The sequence below is a fragment of the Aspergillus steynii genome, assembly GCF_002849105.1.
Source record: "Aspergillus steynii IBT 23096 chromosome Unknown P170scaffold_2, whole genome shotgun sequence".
Classification (NCBI taxonomy): Eukaryota; Fungi; Ascomycota; class Eurotiomycetes; order Eurotiales; family Aspergillaceae; genus Aspergillus; species Aspergillus steynii.
Window position 1 is genome coordinate 4,460,620 of NW_020194399.1, and position 24,487 is coordinate 4,485,106.

Here is a 24,487-nt window from a genome sequence, read left to right on the forward strand (position 1 = left end):
ATCATATGGACAGTGAAATCATGTATTTGATTAATTAGATTAATATCAATAAAAGAAAAAGAAAAAGAAATCGAAAGTTCTTCTTGGGAATCCGGAAGCATTCCAGCGCCACCTTAAATCTAAAGAGCATCATCATCGTCATCATTCCTCCCTGTATAGGAGATACCAATCCCCGAAAGCCCAGACAATGCAAAGGCAAGCAGAAACCATCATCACACCAGACTTGAATTCTGTACGGGAATCTTAAGCTCTGGGTGCCGAGGAAGTCTAATGAACCGTCTAAAAAGAGACCCGGTTGGGTCCAAGACAAAAAGCAAAGAAAAAAAGAGCAAGGTCCGTTAGGCGCCAGGCGCAATTTAGGCCTTGACTTCGTACTGGCGTCGGAACATGTCATCCACCTCGGAGAGGTAGTAGGTGTTGGGGTAAAGCGTCTCCGTCTTGCCAGAGGGCTTGAAGTTCTTCTTCAGGTGAGCATGCTCACGAAGGACACACATCTAATCGTACGTTAGTCAAAGGGCACCAATCATGGCGGGGGCAACGGGTTTTCTTACATCATCATAAGCCTGAGGAGGCAGAACGGTTCTGCCGTTGAGGCGGTTGTGAAGGTCGAGCTTCTCGACCATGTAGGACACGTCGCCGACAATCTTGGCGCTGTACATGGAGGCGGCAAGACCGCTGCCGTAGGAGAAGATTCCAACACGCTTGGCCTCGGCGGGATCAAACGAAACGTTGGAGATCAAGCTGGCCAGACCGGCGTAGACGGTAGCGGTGTACATGTTACCGCACAGGGTGGCCACGTCCAGACCGGGGCGCACACGCTCGGCGTAACGCTTCTTGGTCAGACCCATGAAGGTCTTCTCGACGTTCTTGTCGGTCAGGGACTGGTCGTAGGTCAGGTCACGCAGCTCGGCGGCGACCTCGGCGAAGGCAGGGTGGGAGGGGTTGGCGAGGTAGTCGTTGTACAGCATGCGGCCGAACGACTTCTGGACCAGCTTGCAGGTGGGAGCGTGGTAAAGAATGTAGTCAAATCGGTCCAGGGGGGTCTTGCTGTCGTCCTGGGCCGTGCCGTTGCTGCCGTTCTGGGCCTTCTCCTGGAGAGTCTTCTCGCGGGCGTCGTAGGCCTTGTAGCAGGCATCGACGGCCTCGGTGTAGCACTTGAGCGAGAACTGGCCGTCAACGACGGGGTACTCGCTGGTCAGGTCCGGCTTGAAGAAGTCGTAGGCGTGGGTGATGTAGCTGCCACGGAGACCGGGCTCGAAGACAATAGGGGCGTCAGGGCCGATCAGCATGGCAACGCAGCCGGCACCACCAGTGGGGCGAGCAGCACCCTTGGCGTACAGGGCAATATCACCGCAAACCACGATGGCATCTCTGCCGTCCCAGGCGGAGGACTCGACCCAGTTGATGCTGTTGAAAACAGCGTTGGTGCCACCGTAGCAAGCGTTGACGGTGTCAATGCCCTCGATGTTGGTGTTGTCGGGAGCAAAGAGCTGCATCAGGACCGACTTGACGGACTTGGACTTGTCCAGCAGGGTCTCGGTACCCACTTCCAGGCGGCCAACGTTGTTCTTGTCAATGTTGTATTTGCTGATGAGGGAGGAGAGGGTGGTCAGGGCCATGGAGTAGATGTCTGTTGGAGGCGACAGTTAGTATGGTGGGCTCCGAAGGACGAGAAACTAAAAATCAAAACTAAAACAAAAAAGAAGGGAAGAAAGAAAACAAGTGATCCAAATGCCAGTAAGACACTTTGACAGCCAACGTACCCTCACGGTCATCACAGAAGCTCATCTTGGTCTGACCCAGACCAATTGTGTATTTGCCCTCGCTCACGCCATCGAACTTCTCCAGGTCGGACTGGTCAACACACTGCGAACAATCGTTAGCCCCGAACCCCACTTGGGTTTCTTTGTTATTGTTCTCGAGGAGGCATTGAGCGAGTCCACGTCCACGGAGAGCATACCTGACTGGGGAAGTAGACCTCGATGGCCTTGATACCAATGTTCTGGGGACGAGCAGACATAGTGGCGGTGTGATCAGGGGGGGGGAGACGTGGTAGAATAGAGGGGCGGAAGAATGACCGAGGGGTATCAGGAAGAAGAAAGGGAATTGTGGGAATCCGACGGGACTTAGGACGGGAGAAAGAGGATGAGAAGAGGGAAGAATGGAAGAGAGAGGGAGAGAGGAAGAGAGAGAGAAAAAAGAGAGCGAGAGGGGAGGACCGGAGCGGCGAGAGCGAGGTGTAGATATAATCAACCAACGTGAAGGAAGCTGGTTCGTTATCGGCTAGTCTCCCTCTGCGGGTCCCTTTTTTTAATTTTTTTATTGTTCAAAGTTCAAACTCAGGCAACTTTCAGGCGGCGGCAGCCTGAGGTGTGGACGCTAGGCCGGGGCAGGTTAGCGCCACGACCAAACAGGGAATAGCTCCATCCGGCCATCGTGACTCGAGCGGATCAACAGATGAAAATTCCCCACTGCTTCTCCAGGATATAATGTACACCGTACTCTACATACTAGAGTGCCCTTCTATGAGACAATTTCGTCGCGTTGCGCTGTCTGGATGCCCCTGACTGCATTCTCTCGGCCCCTTTTTTCCTTTACGCCTGCCTGCGTCCTCCGGTCTGACCTCACCGACTCTTCGTGCAACTCGACTTGCTCGTGATGGTGCCATCGTCCTGTCGCGACCTGCCGGGATGCGATACTTCGGTTTCGACTTGGAGGAAGGCCAAAAACAACGAGATACACCAAATCATGGGCTTGGAATGCTCATTCGGAATGACCGTTGGGGCCTCGTCAACCCCCAATCACGGTGGATTGACCGCGTAGGACAGGACTTCTGTGCTTCCACCCAAACATGCCGGCATACATCTACATACTGCATGGATTTCCATGCAAACGTGATCAAAAGATACCGCATTAGAAATCCGGCGTCAATGATTTCATCCTTCGTATTCGATTCCTCTTGCATGACATACGCATAGTTACTTCCATGGATCCTCGTCGTCACCATGAATGATGCTAACATGGCTTTCTGGTCCTCGTGTCGAACTACTAAAACAGACTGACTGTCGGCCGAAGCTGACATTCAGCAGAGAATGCAAGTCAGAACAAGGAGGCAAAAAAAAAAAAATAATAATAATAATAATAAATAAAATAAAATAAAATAAAATAAATAAAATAGAAATGAAAATGAGAATGAAAAAAGATCATCCACAATACTTGGCTACCACTACATCACGACAGGGTTATCCTCCGAACTGCGATATCGGGTGGTGCGTTCCCAACTCCCTCATCTCTTCATATCAACGAGCCCCTCCTCCAAGGTCATTTTTAGATAATATTATCCACTCTGTAAAACTGCAATGCAACCCGGCGAGACTGTCGTAACAGTAAAAAAAAATCCATTCCAGGATTAATCAATCTTATCATGTGGATCTCTACGGACGAAACCAGGACCAAAGGGCTCCAGTTTGCCGAGAACTTCGTCTGGAACAGGGATCTCAGTGGATGCCTCTCCCTACGAGGAAGCCCCGAGGACGGCCTGGAATTAACTGATTATGGATGACGATAGCCCCTCCTCGCGTGTCTCTCCGTGACGGAAAGAACCGATCTCTGCCAAAGCCTTTTGTGGTATCCGATCCCGAGGGTGGAATGCGAGGTGAATTCCTATTCGTCTTGCCCATCCCACACTTGGACTTGGATTAGTCGAGGGTGGACTACGAAGTATGCAGAGTCGTCAGAAACTCCACTGTCTCTGGGTGTTAACGGTCCGAGTAGAGGATTGTGTGTCTCGCTTCCGTTCGGCTGTCGTCGCCGTCAAACAGCTGATCCGGCAAAGGCGTTGTCCCGGGAGTCATCGGATGATTTTGGGGTTTCATGGTTTCATGGTTTCATGGGAGAAAGAGACACTCGCCCACTTGATGTCGGATATTCGAGAGAAATGGGTGTCGCACAGAATATATAAAATATATAACCTATAGTTCCTGGAGTATTGGGCGAGGTAGAGACCCGATATATATCACGGCCATCGCAGGTACGGTGCAATTTCCTCGCCGGAAGAATTTGATCCAATGCACGTAGTCCATATTCATGAGCGACGAAGGAAGAAAACCAACATCTGACATTATCTTCATCAAGTTGTTCGAAGAAAGTGGCAGACGATCAACCGATCGTCTGTGGCTGATGTGCGTTGAGCTCCCGCTGACAGGGCGTTATGACAGTACCTGACAGCAGCCTAGTAATGTCAGAGAGCCAGGAGTACCTGCATCCACGGGCAATCTGTCGTGGGCGACCGAGTATCTGTGGCGGTACCACCAGGGGCACCCGAGGTATGTAACGGTAATCGCCGTATGAATACCGAAACCCGTCACGGTCCGCCTTTTCTTCGTTTCTCCATTTTCCAGTCTTTCTTTCCTTCTTTTCTTTTTTCATCCTCCAAGCATTCGAGTTCGCGGGGACTTTTCTCCATTCTGTCAATGCAATCCCATCTGTCATCCGGGATTCTCATCTCCATCATGCCGGGAGACTCGGACCTGCATCTCGACGGTGGATGAGAGACTGGCAGCCATGGACGCACCAAAACCCTTCTGCCTGCTTACTATTCCTTACTATCAGAGTGCCGAGCGTGGGTCGTTTTCTTGTCCGGCCTGCGCCACGCGTGTGCCCTGACGGTCTGGGGAAAAGCAACGCCGCCTGCGACGCTTCGATAACCTCACTCCTTTTTGCCCGGACTCGCCCTGTTCGGCCCCCTCTCGCCATCCACCCCCTCCCCTGAACTCCCCTTCTTTCTGCCGCCCTTTTCGGTCGATTTGATCTTCCCTCCAATCGGGGAGCATGTCTGCGACTGTCACTCCTTTCCTTTCCAGACCATGATCCCGCTTAGTCCGGTATCTGTGACTGTGTCCAACTCGCACGGCTCCCCGGAGCCCCGAACCTGCCACCATGGGCAACGATAATAAAATCCAATACGAAGCTCTCCCAATCCCCACCTACGACGAGGCTACTGCCTCTCGCCCAGGGTCGTCGCGATCCGAACAAGACCCCGATGAACCTAGCAGCTACGCCGAAAGACAAGGCTTGCTCCACGATGCCGATGCTACCACGACACATGAGGGGAACCGATCCCGGTTCCATGGCTACCATCCCCCAACCGTCGAATCCGCTCGGAATAGTGTTGACGACCTCGAATCGTCGGCCCCGGGGTCGGAAAGAGGCTCTCTTGAAGACCTGCAGCGGGAACTCGCTCAGATGGACGTGGAGGACCCAAATCAACGGCCAACTCGACACTCCAGATTGCGCTCCCAATTCTCGAAACGGTTCAACAGTCTGACTCGTACCCTATCCTCGATACACCTCCCGCTGCGTCGATACCTACCCAGCTTCCGCTTTACGATCAATCTCGACACCGCTCGCTCGACGATGCAAAACCACGGGTGCATGATCATGCTACGCGTCTTCGGTCTGCTGCTAGTCGTAACCGTCGTTTATGTGTTCTTTGTGTCCGACATCTTTAACATGAACACCCGATTCATCATGGGACAGTCCTACAGTGCGGCGTCCGTGGAGAATTTCATCCAGGGCCATATCAATGAAACAAACATTGCCGAGAACTTGAGAAGGGTCACGAAGTTTCCTCACATGGCTGGTACCGAAGGAAGCTACGTGCTGGCGGAATGGATCGAACAAGAGTTCCGGAACGCCGGGCTGGATGAGATCGAAATGGAGGAGTTTCAAGTGTACCTCAACTATCCCACCTCGGACGGAAGAAGGGTTGCCATTGTCGACCCCCCAGACCTGGCTTGGGAAGCCGCCCTTGAAGAAGACATCAAAGATAAGAACCAAAAAACCCTGGTCTTCCATGGCCACTCGAAATCGGGGAATGTCACTGGGCCTCTCGTGTATGCGAACTACGGTTCCAAAGAAGACTTCCAATATCTTGCAGACAAGGGGGTTTCTGTGAATGGCTCCATAGCACTGGTTCGATATTACGGGTCGGAAACCGATCGCGCTCTGAAAATCAAGGCCGCTGAACTAGCCGGCGCCGTCGGCTGCATTATCTACTCGGATCCGTCAGAGGACGGCTTCGTGCGCGGCCCCGCATTTCCGGAGGGACGATATATGCCGGCAGACGGCGTGCAAAGAGGCGGTGTAAGTTTAATGTCGTGGGTTGTCGGAGACGTCTTGTCTCCAGGCTTTGCATCCACGCCCGATGAGTCCAAGAGACTTAAGCCGGAGGAAAGCGCGGGTTTAACGGGCATTCCGAGCTTGCCGCTGGCCTGGCGCGATGCCCAGAAACTCTTACAGGCCCTCAAAGGCCATGGTTCAAAAGTGCCTAAGAAATGGGTCGGTGGTGTGCCAAAGGTTGATCAATGGTGGACCGGAAATGATGATTCACCCACCGTCAACCTCGTGAATTTGCAGGACGAGGTAGAAAGACAACCAATCTACAATGTGTTCGGAAGGATTGTTGGTCTCGAGCAACCGGAAAAGAAAATCATCGTCGGCAATCACCGGGATTCATGGTGCGTAGGAAGCGCCGACCCGGGAAGTGGCACAGCCGTCTTCCTCGAGCTTGTTCGCGTGTTCGGCGAGCTCCTCGAACTGGGGTGGCGCCCGTTACGTACAATTGAGTTCGTCAGCTGGGATGCAGAGGAGTACAACATCATCGGCTCCACGGAGCACGTCGAAAAGGAATTGGAGATCTTGCGTGATAATGCATATGCCTACATCAACGTCGATGTCGGTGTCGGGGGTCAGGACTTCGAGGCCGCAGGATGTCCGGTTTTCGAGCGTGTTGTTATGCAGATCCTCGGCCGCATTTCGGACCCAGTAACCAACGAGACGCTGAAAGACATCTGGGAGAAGAAGCAGAAACGTTTGGCCCCGCTGGGCTCTGGTAGTGACTACGTTGCTTTCCAGGACATAGCTGGAACATCCAGTGTGGATTTCGGATTCACCGGCCAACCATTCCCTTACCACAGCTGCTACGAGAACTGGGACTGGATGACGAAGTTTGGAGACCCAGGATTCCGGTATCACAAGAGCTTGGGCCAGTTTTGGGGTTTGTTGCTCCTCCAGTTCGCGGACAACCCGATCCTGCCCTTCGATTTGGAGATTTACGCGGAGCGCATCGCCGTCTATGTTACGGACTTGGAAACCTACGCGAAATCCAAGAAGGTTCCAATTGCTCACAACGATAAAGCCGGCCGGGATGTCTCGGTCACTTTCAAGGCTCTGTACGACGCTGCCGCGAAATTCCAGGACGACGCTGCCAGGTTCCAAAAATGGGCTCAGGTGTGGCACGACGCAGTCTGGGGATCCGGGGGGTTTGAAAACAACGTGATGGCTATCCAACGGATGTCTTATAATGCCCGCATGGCTGCCTTTGAAACCCATCTTTTGGATGATCGGGAGGATGGCGGAGTAAGTAACCTCTGGACCCCCTATAAAATGGAATTGTTGCAGGTTTCTAATCTTTTTGCGTTTCAGGTACCCAACCGGACACAATTCAAGCACGTTATTTTTGGGCCTCAACTGTGGTCTGGCTACGATCCTACCTTCTTTCCGGCTATTCGGGACAGCATCGATTCAGGCAACTGGACCCAAACCCAGGAATGGGTGGACCGAGTTGCGGACATCCTACATAACGCGAGCGACCAACTATTCCACAACTGACCTTAACGGCCCTTTTTCTTTTCTTTTTGATATACTCTTCTGACTGGACATATCAATCTTTTCTTCTTCTTTTTTTAATGGCTGAAAAAACAATCCTTCCGCCGTACAAACATCTACTTGATTTCCCAGCACCCACAAAAATCCTTTTAGACCACCCCGTCGTTCTTAGACCCTACGTTATGCGTATTGACCCATTCCAAGCACCCAATCCCCGGTTTTTTTTTTTTTTTTTTTTTTTTTCTTTTACCTGTGTTTATGTTCTACAGCGATGATCCCATTTCGTTTGTGTATGCCTTACCAAAAAGGGGTGATCGGTTCGATATCGAGACCTTCCAATGTCCCTTGATCTCTTTTCGTGTGTTATATCCATATGCATCTGTGTCTATCTATCTATTTCTTTGTCAACCGTTCTTCACTTCCGTACTTCTATTCCTGGGTGTTTCTACGTCTTTCCCCTGTCCTCTCGTCCGACTCGGATCTATTCTTTGTTTGACTTTGACGTTGGCGTCGATGATTTCTCTTATCAGTTCCGTTCCTAATGATGATCCCATTCGGCCTTTCCTGATGTATTGATATTGATCTCTAAGGATGAAGAAGAGAATGCAAGGCAATGTACTCGGCACAAGTACATCCTTTGAATGCTACCGATCAGAATCTCTGTCCGTTTAACCTGGACCTTTCTGTCTACCTACGATTCGTTAGATATTTGTCGATTGGATTAGAAAGATATTGCATTGTTTACTTAGAATAGAGCCAGTCAGTGCTTTGAAATCTATGGAATAGATAGAAATCATATTTTTTTTTTTTTTTTTTTTTTTTTTTTTTGGTTTCCGATTAAGAGACGGCCTACCTATATGTAATCGCTTTGCTCAAACCAGATGACTTTAGAACAGAAATGACGTAATTTAGTTCGATCCTATTTTAATCCAACAAAACAGTAGAATAATCTACAGTACATGCAGAGTATGCCTGTGCAGAAACATTGATACCAGGCCTCAGATGGAGAAATGAAACGGCCATTCAGTAATAGTTGTTTCGCGAAAGAATGGGAGATGAAAAAGAAGAAAGACCAGCCATAGCTCCAAAACCCCTAGATATGAAGAGATCAATTGATGGAGAAAGTAGGACCCTTGTCCATGCGCCGCTATATGTAGGTATCAGACGCGAAGGTGTATATATACAAGAACATCCGGTCAGAGAGACGGGCTCAAGGAAAGAGAAAAGAGAAAGAGCCAGTGGAAGGAGACGAAAAAATCAGGAGAAAGAGAAATTAGAATAATGCAAATACCCCCTTTGTCCTTTCCGAGAATGATTGAAGGGAAAAATGAGAAGAAAAGAAAACGCCACCCCGTCCCGAGTATTTGTAAAAAGACCAACGAGATGAGAGAATTAAGATAAAAGGGAACAAGAGAAAAGGGAACGGGAAAAGAGATAGCGGAAAGTAAGAAGACAATAAACGCCATGGAGGCCCCCATACCCAATGGAAACAAACGATCTATGTGGTCTAAGCAAAATCCAGAAATGTCGTTATATCCCCGGAAAGGACAAAAGGTGTATTGCGACGCAGAAACAGCATCAACCGTCAGCCAAGACTCACTTCCTGAAACTCTCCACGCCCAGCGTTGGGGTTTCGACCATTCGATCGCAAGGAACACCTTCATCACGCCTGCGAGAAAAGAAACTGTCGCATTCGGACACAATTTGTGCCCACTCGGCAAGAGCACGGCCCGCGTACTTGCTTGCCACGAGAGTATCCTTGAGCGCAAGCTTCAGGTCTGGCTCGCCGGTTGCTTTTTCAGATGCCGAAGCCGAGTCCGATTCGGCCCTGACGTTGTCGTCCACCGTCTTTGATTCGTCCTCGGCTTGTCTGGCGGATGCGGAATCGGAGGTCGATTCAGAGTCGTCGGATTTGGCCGTTGAGTTCCGGAGTTGTAGGTGTAGCTGAGCTGCAACTGGGATACAGGGACTGTACAGACGCTTGTTCCGACTGGGCCATTGGGGTCGATCCATCCACTCGAGAGAAAATTTGAAGGAGTAAGGCTGGTGGGCGGTTTTGGGCCGAGCGAGCTCCCCTGAGCTATTTTGGGGGCGCCAGTGGCCATCCAAGCACTTGTCGGCCGTCACGGTGGTGTCAGATCCACTGGTGTCAGACTCATCGGAACTGCTCGTCGGCGAAGTATCTCCGCTAGATTTAGTGCTCGATGATGCACCAAACATGGCTTTTAGGAGATTCCATCGTTTCTTTGGGGGCGGAGGGATTTCAGGAGCTGGCGTGGGTTCGGCGGTCTTTGGTAAGCTGTTGTTGATGGATATGTTCTGCTCGGCAGGGACAGGAGGGACCACACGGTCGAAAGATACAAATAGATTTGCTGGAGACAAAGGATTGTCACATCGGATGATAATGATCCTACGCCCCGGTGCTGGTGTACAGGGAGCAGAAGACAGCGGCGCGGCCATCGATTCTTCGGCTTCGGCTTGGAATGCAAGAAAATATCGCCAAATCCGATGCAGTCGACCCGAGAGCGTCTCGTAAATTTTCCTGTCAAGGATTGTGATTAGCAGCTCACCCTTCCATGGACAGATGGGTATACTTACGAATCAAGAGGACTCGGGTCTCCATTAAATCGCCCCAGCCTCCAACACACCAGACGATGGAAATAGGCACGAACCATCGGACTCCAGTGATTGAAATAATGGAAAAACAAAGGCTCATGCAAGAGAAAGCCAAGGCAGAGATCACTCTTTCGCTCTTCAGAAGCAGTCCACGGGCCCCAGATGGCGAAGAGGAACGAGAATACCCGCACCTCGGTCAGTGAATTGTGGCTTTGAACCATCTGCTTGCAAACCTGCAACCAGAAATTCCAGTCAAAAATATCGGGTTCAGTCGAGGTGCGCGAGTAACGAGTCATGATGGGGACGATTTCTTCAACAAAGTCACACAGCAAGAAGCATGCATTATGGTCAAAGAGCGACGTCATCTGAGCCGCCGTTTTCATGATGGTGGAGAACGATTCCGCATACAAAAGCCGGGCCTGCTTCGGTTCGACAGAAGACTCGGAGAGGAAGTCTCGAAGGAGAATGACCAAGCGATTCTCGGCCATTGAACGGTGGCTGTTCGCCCCTCCCAGAGGAAGAGCCGAGACGGCCGCATCGGCCCCTTCGATAAAATCGTCGAACGTAATAGCAGCGGCAGTGTGCGTGTTCTCCGGCGCTTGCGGGATGGACTGTTTGTACAAAGTGTCTTCGAGCACGACAAGAAGTTGGGAGTGAACCGGAAGCAATCCCGGCGCCAAAAGCCGCTGCCCTTTATCGATATCGGAAGGCAAGGCATCGGCATACAAGATGTGTATATACTTGATGAAAACGAAGAATAGATCCGAGTCACGACCACACCACCGAGAGACCCAGGGGCTCTGCCATGGCAACTGAGCCGTGCTCAGAGGCACGTCGGGCTTCTGTCGCAGATATCGGACCAAATGTGTGTGTGCATGGAAAGCCAACGGTCGCAGAGCCAGGGGGAAGTTCAATGCAAGGTCCTGGGTGAACGCGCGCGTCGCGCTGCTTCGGTCGACATTTGACTGGGCAAAAATCCGCCGAAAGACGCTGGGCGGCGTGTTCCACAATCGCACCAGGACATCCGCGACGCCGGGGCAGAAGAAGAAGGCATAGGCGCAGGCTTTGCCGCAAAAAGCCACCAGGCTGGCGGGGGCGTGTCTCATGGACATCCGCTCCACCACGAAAGACATCTGAGAGAGTAGGTTTTGCGTGAATATGTTCCGGATGTTGTGATGGATTGATTCGACGAGGAAGTCGGAGCCCGACGAGCCTTCCGAGCTCTCGGATATGGACGTCGAGGCGTGTTGCAGCGGTTTGGGCGACCGTCCGTCGGACGGGGGGACGGGAAATGGAATCCTCCATTCTGGTCGGGTCATAATCCCAACCACAGCCTCGAGATAGACCGGCCGGTCCGTTCCTGAGATGGATTGATTGTGTTTGCCATTGAGCATCTCCAGTAGTCCCGTCCACCACTTGTTGAGTATGTTCACCCGACGATCCAGGTCTTCGGGCCGTAGAGATTTATAGGATGGATTTGAATGATTACGATTAAGAAAGGGAAGAAGTGATGAGCGAATGACATTGGCTTTCAAAGCACTGGACTTGGCTTGAAATCTGCACCTGGTTAGCGAATGGTGTGCTTGCAATGGCGTCCGTCATTCTTTCGGCCCGCCCGCACTTTGTCGGCACTTACTTTTGGAAATCCGCCTCGAGGCCACGGAAGACCGCCCAGAGCTCGTCCTTTTTCCGCGGAACATCAATGCCCGCGTGGGCGTGGGCGACCGAGGGCGGCAACTTGGGCATGGGGGGAAGCACCGGAGTGGACACATTCAAGGAGGCGGTGAGCCGTTCAAGCGATGTCTTCGTCGCCAGCGGATGAGGCGACGGACTGCTAGGGGTGCTGGGGCTGTCCCCCCGGCTCTGCGTCACGACCGCTACCGTCGGACGCCGAGGGCGCTTGTTCAGAATGGTTCGCTTGCGAGAAGGGGTGCCGGGATCGGGTGCCGGGGCGGAATCGAGCTGAGTGCTTGTCTTTGGAGATGACGGTTGCGAGCTTGGTGACGACGGATCCTCGGTGCGCAAGGCCTTAACTCGAGCGTTTTTTGCGGACGGCGCGGGCGAGCGATACCCCGAGCTGGACGTCCAAGGTTTCCGGGCCAAATTGGCGAGCCTGCCGGACATCGAGCGCGCCTTGGAGGGGCGGGTGACGGGTTCCGGAGCTGCTGGCGTCTCCGAGACCTGTTGCACCTCTGGAGGCTGTGTCTCGGCGGTCTGCGCCTCCGCAACAGGCGGCGTCTCTGGGAACGAGGATTCCGGGGATTTGGCGGGAGGGTCCAGGGGTTCTCCGTCCACGGGGTTGGTCAAGTCCTCGCTCGACACGGTAAACCGAGAGACGGCAATGGTGGTCTTCTCTTTCGAACGAAGGGAGGTGCGTCGCAAGATGTCTTTCCCGGCCGCCACATCCTCCTTGGACGGCGAATCGGAATGGTTTGGATATGTCAGATCGGAAAAGGTCCTTCGAAGGCTGGGAGGGCAGGACTCGGCGGCGGCCAGGTCGGGAAGATGGTTGTAGCTGGCGGCACGGGATAGAAAGGCTTGCTCATCTTGCTGGCAGTTGACGGCTTCGGGGTAAATCGAAGACATGGTCGACAGTTGTCAATGCGGGACTATAGATCCACGAGAAGGGGGCGCCCTGGCGAGATGGACATCTCCCCCAGCCGGGAGTGGATAGCAGGTGAAATGGGCGATGGAGAGACCAGCTCCTCCATGTAAGATGATATTCGAGGACGACCGGAGGGGAACAATTAAAGCATGTGCGAGGGTCGATGGAGAGGCCGCTGGAGGAGCGAGGGAAAAAGAATCCGCCGGGGGGGACGGGCGTGGAAAGGGATGTTTCTATAAGGGGGAGGAATGGCAAGCGACCACGTCAATGCTGGCTAACGGAGGAGCTGAAGCTGACAACCCAATAATCGAAGCGATCTTAGTCGGGACCCTTAAGATATACCCCAGACGAGGGATGATCGTTAGCAGCGAATGAAAGGAAGGCGTATGTTTGATCGACGGACGGAGGAAATTCCGACGTAACGAAAGGGCTGGGAAGCTGGGAAGGAAGGAGGAAGAGATTCTTTGCCCTCGCTCTCTCGCTCGCTCACTCTCTTGGTCTCCCTCTCTCTCCTGGGAATTGAGGATGAGACGATGGAAATGCAGGGCGAAGGTGACCAGGAGAGAGAGAGAGAGAGAGAGAGAGAGAAAGAGAAAGAGAGGAAGAGGAAGAGAAAAGGAAAGAGGAAAAGGGAGAAAAACCGGCGGGTAATTACCGTACGGTTCGCTATCTTACCTCCTAGTAGTTCTTTCTTAGTATACACAGTAGCAGTATACAGATACACAGTATAGGAGTATAGGAGTATAGCCAGTCTAGGACAGAGTAGATAGACCTGAAGTCTATGAACTCAATGCTCGTTCCACCAGCTCAACCGTCATCGCGCTGCACCGCGTCTCCCAGCCGTCGAGTACAAATCATCGTCGTCGCAATGCCTTCTGCTCGGTCGCCATCATCCTGCATGCAACACCACCTCGGAATCCTGGCGATCCGATCCTGGCTTTCGACCGGAATCAAATCGCTTGATTGAGACTTTTCTCTCGCTTGGCTCGGATCCCCTGCCGGTGGCTGACCAGCCTGAAGATGCAAGGACCGCCAATACTTGGTAATTAACTCTATACGAGCAGGATTCCTACACCAACCTGTCGACGTTGGAGGTCCTTCCAATGTACTGTGTACCTGGGTTGGGATCTTTTTTCTTTTTCTTTTTCTTTTTTTTTTTTTCTCCTTCCCTCACGGCCCTCCTATCTCGCGGACTATCGGTTGATGGTTTCATGCAACGCGACCTGATCCATTCTGATCCGTCATCCTGCCAATTGTCTGCAGCCCATGCACGTATCTCCGCCGATACCACCAGGTAGCCAGTGACATGGACCTCCGTGAGCGAGCTCGTCACGCCAGAGACCCGTCATCCAGCAGTTTGGTGCCCGGCATACGTAGTATAGTTCCCCCCTTCGGAGACAGGAACGAACGGGTGGAATCTTGTCGACGGACCGGGTCGCCAGTGGCAAATCCCGCGAGTCCGATTCCTGGGAATGTCGTACGATCAAATAATAGCATACTTCTTGTGTATCCTTCGTGCACCGGGAAACAACCGCCGCATTCCACGCTGACGGCATAAACAATGACGATCGGGGGGGGATTCTGGTCTCAGCCGCCTTCGGCTCGCCCGAGTCAGTCCTGGGAGCAATGTCCTCCACGGATCACCTCTGCAGCGTCGATAAAATACCGAAGCTTAAGATTCTCGAGGAATCTGACCGAATTGCACGGAAATTCCCACGCCTGAGGTTGGCGGTCTGGCGATGCTTTTGGAGCTGTCATATTCCACCTCCAGGTTCGAAGCGCCTCCAATTTCCACTCGGGGGGTGCAGCAGGCAGTCTTATCCTGTGGAGTTCAACCGAGAAAGATTTCGATGGTTCGACAGGAGCAGTGAACCAGGATGGACAATCGACATGGGCTTCAAGGCCGGGACCGGAGCCAACGCTGGAAGGAATCCATGTGCGGTGGCTAAAAATGGCCTGGGGAAGTCCACCGGTCACACGGCGATGTCATCATTGCAGAGCATCCTTTCGTTTCTGCCCGTCGATGGTTTTCTCCTCCTCCCGTTGTTTTTCTCTTCCTTCCTTTCTTTCTTTCTTTCTTTTTTTTTTTTTGTTGGCGTGGATGGGATTGGGGAGGGATTTCTGGATGGGAAGTTGATGCGACTCGGTCGGATATATCAATCCCGCTCTCCCGCCTCGCCAATCCTTGCGTCCGTCTCGTCTGCTGGACTCCGGCTCTACGGTGAACTGCACATAAATTCAAACAGAAGACATAAAACAGAATCATCATAGGTATACGAGAAAAGAAAATTTCATATCCTCCAAAGTAGGTTTAATTTACAAAGTTCCTCGGGACTTTTGAAAAGGCCGATGGGAGACGTCGTCTGGTCTCAAACCCATGTTCCTAAAAGTCCCGACGTTTTCCCCAGACCTTGCCAGTAGGACAGGAAAATAAACCTAGTGAGCAGCAGGAGCCTCTTCCTCCTCCTCCTCGAACCAGCTCTCCTCGGCGGGGGCGGCCTCGCCGGCGGCGGCCTGGCCCTCAACCTCGACCTCCTGGCTCTCGTAGGACTTCAGCTCATTGGCGAGGTTGGCCTCCTCGGGCGACTTGGGAGCAGCGGGGGCGGAGAACTTCTGGACGTGAGCCTCAGCGTCACCGGGCTTGACGGGGGTGGGCTTGTAGGCGCGGAGCTCGCGGAGGTACAGCTCCTGAACGGGGTCGGCTGGAGAACGGTCAGAGTACTGGCAAGGGGAAGGCCATCCGCGGACGGGACAACGACCACCGGGAGTCCGAGACCTTGTATTGGGTCTCCAGAATCGCCGATGGCAAGACCAGGGAGGGATCACATACCCTGACGGACGGCGGAGGTCAGGAAAGTGCGGCGAGACACAGAAGAAACCTGTTGCCGAGAGACGCGGGAGAGGAGCGAGCGCTACAGCCGGGTCAGCACGGGGCGGAAACGCAGGGAGCGACGGGGGCTCCAGAGTGCCGGGGAGGAAGCACTTACGGAGGCTCTGAGCGACTGGGACATCATGACGGCGGAGGTGGTGGATGAGGGGACACTGGGAGAGGGAGTCTGCGATGGACGAGGAGGAATGGAAGTTCGACGTTTGTTCGGGAGGCGTCGGCTTGGCGGCTGACTCAGCGCGGCTCTACGCTTTCGGTCTTTGTCTTGTCTCGCGGCCTCGTCTTTGTTCCCCTCCATCGCCTCGCCCTCGCCCTTCTCTGCCTCTGTCGCTCGACTCGGCCCTCTTGTCCCGAACCTGATCACTCGACGTTGTTCTGCTCTATCGGCTCTCCTCAGCTCGATTCGACTGCAACGCCTTCTCTGTCAGATTCGACGGCCCTACTTCCGTGATCCCTTGCCACTCACGGAGACCTTGACTGGTTCATCGCGGTCGGACAAGCGTGGCTGCAAAGAGATTTCCAAAGTGAACTGCGACCTGGGAATCTGGAATTTCCTCCGCCTTCGTCTTGCGAAATCCCTTTCCCCCCCGGGGCACCGTTCGTGGCCCGACAAGTCCCATTCACCATCTTCCCCTGAAAGGTAAAAGCATCAAATCTCACCAACTCAGAACCTGCTTTCCCCCAGTCGCGTGAGATGTAGAAGAGATGTTGATGGCAAATGGCTGGGCTTCCCACCATGATCCACCGTCAGAACCTGTTCTACCGAGATCCTCCAAATCTCCTAGCATGGTCATGTCTTCATTTCGCTTGGGTGCGTTCGGGCTAACAAGGCTATGAAAAGGCAGTGACGCAGAGACGTGACGAGCCTGAGCGAATTACGCCGCTGCTGTCCTCACCTTTCTGTCGCTGCCGAGAGCATTCTCTCTCACTCCCCGGATCGTGTTGGTGAACCACAACCACCAATCTGTATTCGCCGTTCTTCCTTCGTTTTTGTGCTCGCAGACATCAACTCCCTGTGCCCGCAGGGAAAATCACTAAACGCCGTCAATCAAACCTCGGTTCTCGGAAACAGTCGAAGAAAATGGTTGCCGTCACGCCGCCTTCAGCCAAACAAGATCCCAACCAGTGGAAGAAAAACCTTTCGGCCCACGTTATCTGCCCAGAATGCAAGGAAGTCCCCCCGAATCTGGAGTTTCCGGGATCCCATGAGACTGTGTGCGGCTCTTGTGGATTAGTGCTTGCCGATCGAGAGATTGATATGCACTCCGAATGGCGTACCTTCTCCAACGATGATCAGAACAATGACGACCCTTCTCGTGTTGGAGACGTGTCGAATCCTCTACTGAACGGAGATCAACTGGAAACCCAGATTGCCAGCGGAGGCTCAGGCCGGGTTCGGGATTTGTACCGTGCGCAGAACAAGCAGTCCAGCGAAAAGGCCAACAAGTCGCTCCTCGCCGCCTACAAGGAAATTGGTGCTCTGTGCGACGGGTTCAGCATCCAGAAGAACGTGGCTGATACGGCGAAGTATCTGTTCAAAATCGTCGACGATGCCAAGGCCTTCAAAGGCAAGTCCCAGGATGTGATCATCGCAGGCTGTATCTTTATCGCCTGTCGTCAATGTAAGGTCCCGAGAACCTTCACGGAAATCTTCGCCGTCACGAAGGTCTCGAGGAAGGAGATCGGAAGAATCTACAAGGCATTGGAAAAGTTCTTCACGGCCCAAAACTTGGAGAGGCACAACTCTGTTGTGTCCAACGGCGGCGTCCCCGATCCCAACGACACCTACACCGCGACTACGTCCACCAAACCCAGCGACCTGTGCAACCGTTTCTGCAACCTCCTCGGTCTGCCCTACCCGGTGGTCAGTACCTCTTCCGCTTTATCCGATCGGGTCACGACGATGGGAGATCTGGCCGGCCGTTCCCCTCTGTCGATCGTCGCCGCCTGTATCTACATGGCTGCTCACTTGATGGGCGAAGGCAAGACCGCCAAGGAGATTGCCGCAGTGGCCCATGTCAGCGACGGAACCATTCGCGGCGCCTATAAACAACTCTACATCGAACGAGAGCGTTTGATTGACCCGGAATGGATCAAAAATGGAAAGGGCGATTTCAAGAATCTGCCCGCTAACTAAAATTTGACTATACTTTTTCTACAATCTTCGCCATGCGTTATCTCATTCGGCTGTCGATGGTCTGCTTAAACCACCTCAAGATTGCTTGCTTTTCTTATTTATAATTCTGATTCCTTTCTTTTTTCCTTTTTCCCTATCATTATTCTTTTTTTCTGTTTTGTGTTTTTGGAAAAATGGCATTGCGCACTTTCCTTTCTTGACAAGTAGTCTAGATTCTTTCTTTTTTCCTTGTCCTTTCCAATTCATGATACCCAATCATCCAAAACAAAGACAAAAAAGGCCAAAAAATGAAGCCCAAAAAAAGATCAAAAACCAACCAAAGAATGGATTATATGAAAAGGCGCTAGAATTTTCCATCTTCGCCGTGCTTTTTCCAGCCCAGTCCTACCAAATTGATCCATATACACGTATCGTCTTCTTTCTCTTTCTATACTTTCTCGGTTCCGTTGAATTCCAAGACTGCATGATTTCCCTGCCTAAAGTGTCTGCGAGTCAATCGATTCTTCAGTTCAGTTACCTCGTCTACTTTGCTTGATTCTAGTCACATCACATCAGATGGTAAATTGCACGTTCAAAACTATACAAATTAAGAGCCGAATCCCAACTAGTGTCGAACCAGCTACCTAGGTAGGTTATCAAATTAGATTGGGCGGTGGCATCGCCATGCCAAAGGAGTGAATGTACACGTATAGGACCAGCGAGTAAAGGAGTAGTAGACAGGAGGGATCCAACATAACACAACGCAACACAACCGAGCGAAGCTAAGTTCGGGGCGGGGTTGGAATACCAGACCAGACAGACATGCTTGCTTGGATGAAGGGGTTGAGTTTTAGGAAAGATCAATCAGTAATACTTTTGGGATAGTTCTATGGCTGAACAGCTCCACATAAAGTAAAGGGATCAGTGTACGGGTTGGGTGCGTTCTTTTTACGGTGAATCGAACGGGAGGGAAGCTTTGGCACAAACAGAAGAGCAACAAGAACGAAGGAGAAACGAAACAAGGGAGTTACAAACACACAAGAGGAGAGAAATCTCCTCCCTTTAGGAACCTCCATCCGAAAGTCTCTTTCCATCGGCAGAGGCAGCCAGCTGTTCGGCAGCGGCGTCTATTTGCTCATCGGGAGAAGAGGCGGTAGACTTAGGGTTGAGGTCGGAGGCATCAATCTCGGTCTTGGGAGATGCGTCGGCTGCTTCCTCCTGTTTGGTCAGGGGTTCGGTAAAAGACGGTACAGTAATCGGTTCATTTATTGTCGGCGGTTCCGTGTCAGCAAGAGGTGACTGAGTGTCGGCCGGGGTCGTGGCGTCCGGAGAGGCAGGAGTTTCCGGGCTCGTTTCCTGACTCTCCTGCTTGTCTGGAGAGAGACTAGGATCCGCCGACTCGCCGGCAAGATTCTTCGCCAGCGGGGGCGCCATCGTAGCATCATCCGAGCGGGAGGTATCAGGCGGAGTCACGTCGTGACGTTCCGTCTTCTCACTATCACCCACTGTCAAGTTGCCATCTTCACCCACTTGCCAAACATTCCAAGTCGTAGTAATCTTGACCTCGGGGATTGTAGGCAGCTTGGGGCTCGGTTTCTCGACTGCAGGCTTTCTCCGCGCCGGCCCCCGAGCTCTTCCCTTGCGAGCATCACTCAATGGGACCTTCTCGGCAGGGGGTTCCTCTTCCTTCTTCTCTTGGGGCTTCGGCCCCTGGGGGCCAAGCTGTAGGCGGGAGTTGAGATCCGTCAAAAACCCAGCCTTCAAAGCAGCGATCTTACTCCCACCGGGGCGAGCCGGCACTGCAGGTTTGGGCTTGGCCGCTGGATCTTTGGCTTCTGTATCATTGCCACGGAACGCAGGCTTGGCCGGTCGACTGGGAACTTGAGGCTTGGGACGGTCAGGAATCTGGGGTGGCGGTCGCTTCTCAATCGGCGATGTGACCGGCTTCGTGGACGCGTCCACTGACGGAGCCTGTTGCGGGCGTCTTGCAGGTCGGGATGGAATGGCGGGTCGTGCTGGAATCTCGGGGCTTTTCACTTCGGGACTCCTGACCTCTTCTTCCGATGGTTCTATCGTGGTTACTAGCTTGTGACTTTCAGGCGCATCTTCCCAGATATCGCGACTCGGGAATCGCTGCTTTGATATATCAGGGCGTGTTGGTGGCTTCTCCTTTTGTTCCTCGGACTCCAGAATGTGCGAAGCAACTTCGTGAGGATCGAGATGACTCGTCTGGCTTCGGCGAAATGACTCTTGCTCCGGCGTCTCGAAGACATCCTGTTTGGGAATGTCCGGTGTAGAGACGGTGGCATGAAGCTGCAAGCTGTTGGGCGAATCCTCCCAGATATCCTGACTAGGAAAACGATGCTGTGACATGTCAGGTCGCTTTTTAAAGCGCTCTGCGGTCGAAACGACCTTTTGGTCTTTCTTGTCATCCTCAGGGAACAAAGGTTCGTATTCCTCCACATCCTCGAGAGGGGTGTGCGTATCCTCACGCTCATCACGTGAATTGAACCTGGCCAAGGTAGGCATGCCATGGAGACTCGTAGGTCTGCTATTGGAGCGGCTGTGGTTTGCGCTTGGAGTACGACTCCTACCTTCATGGTCAAAGCTTTCCCTTCGCCCGAACGTGGGCGACACTGCAGGGTGCTGGAAGGCGGATTCCGGCCGCACCTCATCGGCAGCCAGAATGGGTTCTTCGTCATCCGCTCCGTCCTCTCCAGTCCCGTGGGTCAGAGTCTCTGGCTCCGGCGTCTGGGCAAACCCATCCGGGTGGTGCAGATGATGGTATGGTTCATCAACGTGGATGATGCCCGGTTTCTCCGGTTTCTGAGAAGTCTCTTGCGCAGACTTGGCTTCCTGTTGGGCTTCGGAGTCCAAAGCGGCCGTGCTTTCCGTGCGCAGAGGGGAATCAACGGCAGGGCGCGAGTCACGACGAGACTCTGGGGGCGGGGGCGAGAAGTGGTTAGTGTACTGGTCGCTGGCGATATATCCAACCTCTTCTTCCGGGGTTCCAGTCACGGCAGGGGAAGTGCCTGCGCATCGAAATTAGCTCAAGAGGCCTTTGGCCCGCCTTGCTGGTCTAGCGAATGCAAATCCAACCTACCAAGTCCTGCACCAGTCACTGCGGAGCCACGAACGATCTTATTTAGATCATCGCTGCTCAAAGCCCAATCGGGCCGGGGCGTGCCCACCCCGGGCCCATATTGACCATGCTCTTCCTTGACGTACTCTTCAGGGTGCTTCTCGTACCAGGCTTTCTCGAATTTGTCGTTGGGCTGCACCCCGTGTCCGTGAAGCCCGTAGCTACCGGGTGGGAGAGAGGCTTCGCGGCCGCTACGGGTTCGGTTATGAGTGCGACCAGAGCGTGAACCGGCATGGTCGATTTGATAAGGACTCGGAGAAGGTGCCTGAACATCACCCGCATTGCGGTACATTGGGACCCGCTGTCCGATCTCCGGAATGCCATGCTCGTCGCCATTGAACGATTCTCGGCGATCGGCAGACGCGGAGGACTCGGCGCGCGAACCGGTTCGGGAGTGCAGCGAGCGAGCAGAACGGTCCTGCTCGTCGGGAACGGGAGAAGCCACTCTCCCACCAATTCCTGCTGCCACAGCCTGGCGCGAATCCGTGCGTGTCACGGCCTGCACCCTGGCCTTGGCGCTGGCATTCGGCAGCGAAGGTCTTGGCGCATGCAGCTTGAGATCGCTGTCCACGTTGCGAGTTTCCGCCGGGGTCGCATTGTGCCCTTCCGAGGCATTGCCGACATCCAAGTCCTCGTATTCAATACCCTCTTCTCCAAGGGACGGTATCGTTACGCTCGGGGGACGTTGCGGCAGGTCGTGGGAAACCGTGCGGCTCAGACTTGCGCCATTGGGCGGTTCGTTCAGTGGAGACGGGGCGTAGCTATCACGCAGGGGAGAAATCGAGCGCTCAAAGCGACGAGCAGGGCGAGGCGGGATCTTGGGTATCTCTGCCGAACCGGGTGCAAGGCCCTGCTGATGAGGCGACCTTGACGGCCGAGGAGGGATGACGGGGCCGGTTTGTGTGGACATGGCGAATGGGAAAGGCCTTCGGGACGATAATGACGACAATTAATGTGACACTTCAGAAGAAACAAATTAGTCCGAGTAGGCTTGATAAATGCAAGAATCAATCAATGACACCACACGCAATCCTAGCTGAAGGGCTCAGGCCGAGAGTAGGGCATGTATGCATGTACGTGGCAACTCTATGCTGGAAGCAAGCTTCAGGCCCAATTGGCAGGGGACCGAAAGCAGGGAAATAAAAATAGCAGTTCAACTTTGGTGCCCTCTTCCTGAGAGAAAATCCGAGAGCACTACCAGGCAAACGGAGAATGCAGAAAAGGCGCAGAAAAGCAGGTGTGTCGATAAGATAGGCCAGGGTGCATATGAAGCCGCGATAACACTCTTGGCTTTCACCGCCTCGAGCTCTTCAAGACAGCTTTTCACATTTCTTCCAGTAGGCCAATACCATGATGACCAGGTAGAGAAGATTGCCGAGGTGGGAAATCCCCCAAGGAATGCTGATTGAGGGACTTACCAGGGTAACAATACAATAACCAGCCAGTGGCAGTCCGGGTCAAGTACAGTGCAGACAGGTGCGAGGACCTTTTCGCAGTATGAATAGATAGAATCAAGAAGGGGAGGGGTCAGAGCAATTGGATACAGCAACGAGAGATCTCCCGATGAGGAAGGGTGGGAAAGAAAACAAAGGAGATAATTAGGGGGATCGAGCGAGATCGAGAGGATATATGGAGAGAGGGAGGAAGGGAAGAAAGAGGAGATACGAAGCAGCAGCAATGATGTATGACTAGACGCACCTCCCGCACGGTGGCCGTAAGCCCAGTCTAACCGCTTTCTTCCTGCCACGGCCCACCGCCTCCGTCGCGTGACACTCCAGACGACGAGGGCGGACAGTCACCGGCGGCGGGCTGTGAACCAACGAGATTCGTCCGTCGCATTAACAGACTTCCAGGGATTCCCAGACGGGCTTAGCTCGGGGGGCGTCATTTTCGGTCTTTTTGGTTTCGGTCGTTTCTGGTCACGCCGTATTTTTGGCCTTTTGCATTACGCAGTAAATAATATTAATAGGGATTTTATTCATCTTTCGACATCGACTTGTCCCTCAGAGAATGGAGATGTCTCTGCTCTCAGACCCATGCCCCTTCTATCACCTGCCAATTAAATGTCTATCAGCATAGTATATGCATGTTGCAGCTGCCCGCCGTGACTTGTTTTTCTCTTTTCTCTTTCCTCTGGGGTTACTTGAGGGATTTTTCCCACCGGTATGCAGGCACCTGATGGACTCTCTGACGGAGCACAATATCTGGTGAATCAGGAACCCCTGGAAACAATAATGGCGCAAGGCTACCTCCTAAACTCAGAGTCCAGAATGGAGTCCAAACTTGATGGTTGGACGATCCATCGAAGACGGTACCAGGAATATGAACCCGGCGTTATCAATAGGAGACGATTAATTCGCTCCCCCTTTCTTCGTCCCGGTGACAGATGTCGCATAAAATAAAATTCCCTCGGCCAGAAAATGTCTTAGTTCCTTGTATCGATCCCAGTAATTTCGCCCTTGCTAAGTGGACAACAAAAAAGAGGAATAAAAAAAAGACTCAAATCAGGCCCGGGCATAACCGTGGTCCTGATGTCTCGATAGCCACGACGCCACGAATCTGATACCCAAATCGCAAGCAGGAGGGGATTCCCTTCCCCGTTGTGATTTCATCCCCTCGTGTGGCTGTGTGATTACTTTGGATCGCACATGGTTGCCCGTCAATAAGATATATGGGTGTTACTCTACTCGCGACGGCGACGGGGTACTTCCATACGCAGTACACCTACTCCGTACACCACCTATACATACTCCATAGGCAATTCCAAAGGGCGAGGGACTGCCCCACTTGGTTCGGCCTGCCAGCGACGGTTGATATCAATTGGAAGGCGGTTGACTGGCCAATACCCATCCTGCATGTCATCATCAATTGGACGCCGCGCCAAGGGACCTGGCCGCACATTCCAGTCCGGTTTCTGACACTTGTATACCGTGGGATTTTGAAAGGACCAATCCAATTGCAATCATGGGGGTTTCTGTTGCCCAGGTATTTCTAGAACTAGCATGTCTTCCTAACATCTAGCTCGGCAATGTCCATGGACCCAGTACATGACCCCTGTCGAGACATCGATCATTAAATCCCCTACGCTTCTGACATGGTGGTCTTACAGTTGCATCGGCATCCTCATGATCAATATCTCCCTTCGGTTGAACCCATAGAGACGCCTGCAGGAATCTTCCTTGCCTTGAGGGTTTTCTGCTGACAGTAGGTGTGTCATCATGGCTGCAGGGTTGAACGAGTAGGTCTTCGCAATCCTGTCGATAGGCGCCTGGATATTCGTATGTCCAATTAAAAGCCCGCTAAGAGCACTTAGTATCTAACAGGGGTAGGTGGAGTTGTCTTTCGTGCAGGCCAGACCGACCGATTTATTTCCACCGGGCCAAGTCGAGTCCTGATATCCTTATCAGTACTCCTACAGCGGATGCATCCCACCGATTGGCAGCTCACTTGGAG

The 24,487-nt window shown here is 52.9% G+C and overlaps 7 protein-coding genes across 7 annotated transcripts; 3 read left to right on the forward strand and 4 right to left on the reverse strand.

The window, feature by feature from the left end:
- Positions 1-7: 7 nt before the first annotated feature.
- On the reverse strand, positions 8-2,201 carry erg13 (hydroxymethylglutaryl-CoA synthase). The gene is made up of 4 exons (XM_024848766.1): positions 1,961-2,201; positions 1,764-1,866; positions 552-1,630; positions 8-494 (listed from the first exon to the last, which is right to left on the reverse strand). The coding sequence occupies exons 1-4, from the start codon at positions 2,018-2,020 to the stop codon at positions 357-359; spliced, it is 1,380 nt and encodes a 459-aa protein (XP_024708256.1). The 5' UTR covers positions 2,021-2,201; the 3' UTR covers positions 8-356.
- A 2,737-nt stretch (positions 2,202-4,938) lies between these two features.
- On the forward strand, positions 4,939-7,671 carry P170DRAFT_454177 (M28 family metallopeptidase; the record flags this gene model as incomplete). Its single annotated transcript, XM_024851409.1, has 2 exons — positions 4,939-7,419; positions 7,486-7,671. The coding sequence occupies 2 exons, from the start codon at positions 4,939-4,941 to the stop codon at positions 7,669-7,671; spliced, it is 2,667 nt and encodes an 888-aa protein (XP_024708257.1).
- Positions 7,672-9,264: 1,593 nt separating this feature from the next.
- On the reverse strand, positions 9,265-12,870 carry P170DRAFT_444825 (DUF1765-domain-containing protein; the record flags this gene model as incomplete). Its single annotated transcript, XM_024850660.1, has 3 exons — positions 9,265-10,210; positions 10,267-11,841; positions 11,921-12,870. The coding sequence occupies 3 exons, from the start codon at positions 12,868-12,870 to the stop codon at positions 9,265-9,267; spliced, it is 3,471 nt and encodes a 1,156-aa protein (XP_024708258.1).
- A 1,481-nt stretch (positions 12,871-14,351) lies between these two features.
- Positions 14,352-15,340, forward strand: P170DRAFT_118368 (uncharacterized protein). The gene has a single exon (XM_024842350.1). The coding sequence runs from the start codon at positions 14,516-14,518 to the stop codon at positions 15,158-15,160; it is 645 nt and encodes a 214-aa protein (XP_024708259.1). The 5' UTR covers positions 14,352-14,515; the 3' UTR covers positions 15,161-15,340.
- P170DRAFT_434678 (ATP synthase subunit H) lies at positions 15,279-15,912 on the reverse strand. The gene is made up of 3 exons (XM_024848767.1): positions 15,877-15,912; positions 15,720-15,801; positions 15,279-15,591 (listed from the first exon to the last, which is right to left on the reverse strand). The coding sequence occupies exons 1-3, from the start codon at positions 15,901-15,903 to the stop codon at positions 15,326-15,328; spliced, it is 375 nt and encodes a 124-aa protein (XP_024708260.1). The 5' UTR covers positions 15,904-15,912; the 3' UTR covers positions 15,279-15,325.
- Positions 15,913-16,857: 945 nt separating this feature from the next.
- P170DRAFT_423754 (transcription factor SUA7) lies at positions 16,858-17,913 on the forward strand (the record flags this gene model as incomplete). The annotated part of the gene is made up of 1 exon (XM_024847524.1): positions 16,858-17,913. One exon carries the CDS (start codon positions 16,858-16,860, stop codon positions 17,911-17,913), a length of 1,056 nt encoding a protein of 351 aa, XP_024708261.1.
- Positions 17,914-18,954: 1,041 nt separating this feature from the next.
- P170DRAFT_350292 (Aim21 family protein) lies at positions 18,955-21,944 on the reverse strand (the record flags this gene model as incomplete). The annotated part of the gene is made up of 3 exons (XM_024843791.1): positions 18,955-19,077; positions 19,144-20,924; positions 20,996-21,944. The coding sequence occupies 3 exons, from the start codon at positions 21,942-21,944 to the stop codon at positions 18,955-18,957; spliced, it is 2,853 nt and encodes a 950-aa protein (XP_024708262.1).
- Positions 21,945-24,487: the final 2,543 nt, after the last annotated feature.